Source organism: Mycetomoellerius zeteki, unplaced genomic scaffold (genome assembly GCF_001594055.1).
Source record: "Mycetomoellerius zeteki isolate Tzet28-1 unplaced genomic scaffold, Tzet1.0 scaffold421, whole genome shotgun sequence".
NCBI lineage: Eukaryota > Metazoa > Arthropoda > Insecta > Hymenoptera > Formicidae > Mycetomoellerius > Mycetomoellerius zeteki.
Window position 1 is genome coordinate 417685 of NW_017257416.1, and position 5282 is coordinate 422966.

Here is a 5282-nt window from a genome sequence, read left to right on the forward strand (position 1 = left end):
TCTTTCCCTTTCCTCTTCTTTATATGGCCCGCTAACCGAGATTCCGATCGCTCGAGCATTTTGGGACGCGGACCGAACGATAGCGACTTGAAACAAGACAGGCCAGGAAAGTTTATGATTCGTATTGCTAATTTCGGCTCTCTTCCGTAAAGAACTACGTCTAAATTTTTACGCGCACTGGGCAACTTCATAATGCTGCCATCTGGCGCGAAATTCGAGACTTACGCTCGAGATGCTGGAAAGTATACTTGCAGCCGGTATATTCGCGATCGATAACAGAGATTTTATGACACTCGAAAGATATCTCCTGTAAGACGACAAAAAAAGATTTGATTCGTCGATTCAAACGGCATTCCATAGATATCGGATATCTTATTTAATATGATAGATAATTAGATAATTTCATTGATTTTGGTAGATACAAGTTTTGTCCTCTTTCTTATTAACGCGCATACTGGTTAGATTAGTTTGAGTTATTCACAATACACAAACCTGTTGCTTATCTCTTACAAAAGAACCGACCCTTATTGTGGCATAAAACTACTTTTATTGATGTCGTTTAGAGATTCGTTTGATATTCTTCTAATAACGTCTGTACTTTATTATACAAAACTGGTCACTGATTTTAAAATAAATTCTGGTATTTATATAAATACTACGACTTTGTAATCGAAATGCAAGACAAAATGCGATCGTTTTGCTTTTTAAATTCTGAACTTGGCAACCAAAGCTGTTAATTCACCGAAACATTTACTTCGTAAAAAGATATGCCTGTAATATACGCAAAGTAAAAACAATGGCAGATGTAAAATAAATAAATGAGTAATGGGAAATCGTTAGAATTAAGTTTAGGAACCTAATATAGAAGATTATCTTTTTCGATGAATTGTATATGTGTGCGTGCAATATTAATGTAATAATATGTAGTGATGTGTCGATGTCTTATAAATCGCATGTTTATGTAGTAAATCGTATATAAGCCGTATTTAATCGGTAAAACAGCGATTCCGGAATTTGTCCGTCACGTCAGCATCCCCTTAACCCTCTTGACTCGCCTAATAAGTTAAATAAGAGATTGATCGAAAGTAGTATGTAATACTAGTACAGTCTTTATTAAACATTGTTGGTAGAACGCGTCATCGTGTCAACGAGGAGCACATTACTTTCTTTTTGAAACCTTTTTTTGAATTAACATAGATATATTTTTTAATTGATAATTAAATTTAATCGATATCAAATCATTTGAGGCAATATAATATTTTTATGGTTTTTATATTATATATTATATTTATATTATATCAATAATTAATCTTTAATAAGAATGTACTAGAATCAATACTAGGATAGAAAATCAATATTTGTCAAACGTGTATCTTATCAGAGATTTGCACTTATAAAATTATTCAGACTTTTAATAAACATACGGATAATATATATAATCTAATATTTTGTTTGCTCCCCCTAAGCTGTAATTACGTGTTCAGTATAGGTTTTTATTGGCCCGTATTCAGAACGCGCTTACAACGATGTTAGCGCGCTGACATATAATATTATACTTCACGTTACGCATATTATAGAATTTTCAGAGATAAAAGCGCGTTCTGAATACGGGCCATGGTCTATAGCTTACCTTGCATTTTCGAAAGTTGCTGAAGCACTACTACCTATTGCTCCGAAGCCTACACCAACTGCAAGACCCTCAGGAATATTGTGGACCTATTTGTAACAGTCAAAATGTTAAAAATATATTATTATTTATTTCATAATTATCATATAACGTAAAACAAATCTAAACAAGTGTGCTTTGCATGATTATTTATTATCTTGTAGAAATATACCGTAATTGCAACAATTAGCAGTAATATCCTCCGCCATTGGTTATTCTTCGCTTCGTTATTGGGATCTTCGTAAACAGTTCCAATTTCTGCTGATTCTGATGAGCGGTTTATATTCGGGATTTGTCGGCGTCTACTATTCTGTTCGTAGAAGCCTGAAAAATTAAATATTCACAACAACATTTACCACATTCAGCCAGCGCAAATTTTCGAAAACTGAGCCACGAGCACAGGACCACTTCATGCAAATGCAATTTGTGTAAGGCTTAAGAAAAGGAATTCTTCACGCACATAATACTTTCGATTAAATTTATTGCAATTGGATCCGTTTAGGCAGGATTAATAAGATCAGTTTATTTTTTTAAATTCCGTAAAACTGTTCACACAGGTCCAAAGTGTTTATATATTTTTTTTTATTTAAATATATAATATTAGATAATGTTTTTTACGCGGACGTGCACTTTGTATTAATGATGAGTTTAAACTGTATTTTTATTATATTTTCATTTTCGTTGTTTCACATTTTTAATCACATCACTCTCTGTAAGGTTTATAGTTTCAGTTTAGCTGCTATTTTTAATTGAATTAAGTCGGATATATAATTAGATTATTTTTATTTATGATATTTATATTGGACCTGTGTGCAAGTCCCACGTATTTCACTACGAATATCATGCATATGTTAATATAATGCTTGGGGTATTTTTAGAATAAATATGAATCAACTATTCCAATTTCTATTGAATATCATCATTTCTTATAAGGAAAACATACTATATTAATTTATGCAAACAACATATTTAATTGGAATAAGCAATGATTTTTGCATAAATTTATTATATATAATATTTAAATATTAGAATTTTAAATCAATAATATATATATCTCAAATTAATCAATGACTTAAGAATTTTTATCTTAAGAAAACGATATAACTTTTTTTTCGTATTAATGTGCATGTATGATATACAGAGTATTTTGCAAATAAAATATCCTAACAAAAAGGTTTTTAAAAAATTAAGTAAAAAAATTATGTGTACATTTTTATTTCAAGCAGTAGTTTCTGAGATATGAGAGTTTAAATATAGCAAATTACAGATTCCGCCTAGACAGTTACATATCCATGAATTACACGTGCGGTAATATTAAGTAAAAGTGCACTTCAACGTTAAAAGTTCGTCTAAACGTAGCTTGTAACTGGCTATATTTTAATTCTTATTATTTCACGAACTATTGCTTAAAATAAAAGTTTACAAATACTTTTTTACTTAATTTTATGAAAATTTTCTTATTGTGGTATTTTAATTTCAAGAATTTTGGGACATCATGTATATTTTCATCCTTGAATTTATTAAAGAGAAGAAGAAAATGTCAGATTAAAATTGTAAATTTAATTTATCTACATGATTTTTATTATCAAGCATCTTTATCAATTTTATCATAAACTACTATTTTTGTATAAGTACTTTTAATCATGCTACATGCAAAAATTATAACTTATATTGATTGGATAAAACAGATCGATCTAATAATAATTTGAGAAAATGCTTATTCCCGAATAAGAACCGAATACATCTGCGATAAAGCAAAGAGGGGCGAGTATATGTGGACGTTCATATACATATACCATTATAAAAATTTTTCACCGTTTTTAGCCCGTTTTTAGCTCGCACAAACGGTTAGTTTGAGTGATGGAAAAACGTGCATTCCACTTAATGAATATGACTCCGTTTTTAGATAACAGGAATTTAAAAACAAGTGATTAAAACAGAGTGCATATATCCGAGTTGTAATAATGTAAAATGAGCATTTTTGAATGGTAAAAACGTGCTGACGTGTAAATTTGAGTTGTAAAAACATATATACCGATATAAAATACTCGTTCAACACTTTCAACACTCACAACAACTTGTGTTATATATTACATTGTATACACTTACATTGTATATTTTAAAATAATGTGATTTGAGTAAAGCGTAACCGATAGCATGAGAAAATCAGCTCGCTCCGTCAGGATTTGAATCGAGGCCTGCAAGTCTCCGAGTCTCTGCTACGAGGCTGCCAGCTTGCTACTGATCCACATAACTTCTACGTTGATATTAGCTTTTGTGCTTTCTTATATATATCTTACAAAAGATTTTAATTATTATATACAATAGTGATTATATTTAATATATGAATTCTGTATACATATGTATATAACTGTTATATACATATATATACATATATATACACACATATATAAAATACGATATGTATATAAATATGTATATGTATATGTTATATTATAGGCAAAGTCCGTAAGTGGGCAGTATCGGCATTGTTTGGGCCGTGTCAACGTTGCCAAAAGCGATTGGATTGGGCAATGTTGACATTAGGTCTGTCCTTTTTCCATCCCAAGTTCTGAAATGGTGTACAACTAATGCATAAGTTAGAGCGAGACAGGTATAGTTTGTTTCACTCTAACTTATTGCACTAATTCAGAACTAATCCAGAATTCTTCGAAAAAGAATAGACCTACTGTATAGCAGGCAACTCGGGCAATGTCAACACTGCCCACTATGTGGACTTTGCCCGTAACATAATATATACAATAATAAGTGATCATTAGGGTAACTAGTATGCCGCACTTATCGAAAATTTAATTTATCAAGTACCGTATATTATGTTTAGATAAATAAATTATATTAACAAAAACGTTACACTATCAACTACTATAAAAAAAATTAGAAATACGATAAATATTTAGTTTTTATACTTAAAAGTAATATTGTTTTTATGTACACAAGAATTGTAATATATATAGTATAGTTGCACATACATCCTGCGAATTAGCTTTTATGCTCCTGTATTATTTTTTATGATAAGTAAATGACTTTTTAACTTCGTTCCGTATTGAACGAAGCTGATTGTTCTCAAAAATACACATCAGCTAAAAAACGAGTATTAAAAACAGAGAATATATTAAAAAATATTCATATGCATACTCGCATATACGTTGTTATTCATCAGCGGAAAAATGAGTATTGAAAACGGGCAATTTCCTCAAAATACTTATACGTATATTTGCGTATACTAAAAACGGACTAAAAAATGGTCCATGTGAGGTATAAAAACGGTGAAATATTTTTATAAAGGTATGCAAAAAGATATAGGCATATATGTACAGTATATACGTGTCATCTCACGAACTGATCCCATTTTCCAAGCCTATAAAGAGAAAGAGACATAAAAAAAACTGCGATTTTACGAGAAGAAAATGAGATACCATCGATAGCGGTCGATTCGACACGAGTGTATATTTTTCCGCCGGGTATTTGTACGTCGTTAAGTAACGGATTATAATCATCGTCTAAATCCTCGTCACTCTTTAGTTTCGCAATGATCTTGCGTCTTTGTTTCGTACCGACTGATTGCATAGCTAAAAGCACATTGGGGGACTGAATG

The 5282-nt window shown here is 30.8% G+C and overlaps 1 protein-coding gene across 2 annotated transcripts in view; it reads right to left on the reverse strand.

The window, feature by feature from the left end:
* Positions 1-5276, reverse strand: part of LOC108726467 (zinc transporter ZIP11-like) — a 36694-nt gene extending 31418 nt beyond the window's left edge. Inside the window, exons 1-3 of one of the 2 annotated variants that reach the window (XM_018454058.1) lie at positions 5242-5276; positions 1839-1990; positions 1631-1716 (exon numbers count right to left, since the gene is read on the reverse strand). In XM_018454058.1, coding sequence (XP_018309560.1) covers positions 1631-1716; positions 1839-1990; positions 5242-5254 — 251 coding nt within the window. In that variant the 5' untranslated portion in view covers positions 5255-5276. Of the gene's footprint in view, positions 1-1630; positions 1717-1838; positions 1991-5103 lie in introns of both variants that reach the window. The other variant, XM_018454057.1, reaches the window with a different exon arrangement.
* Between the last annotated feature and the right edge of the window lie 6 nt (positions 5277-5282).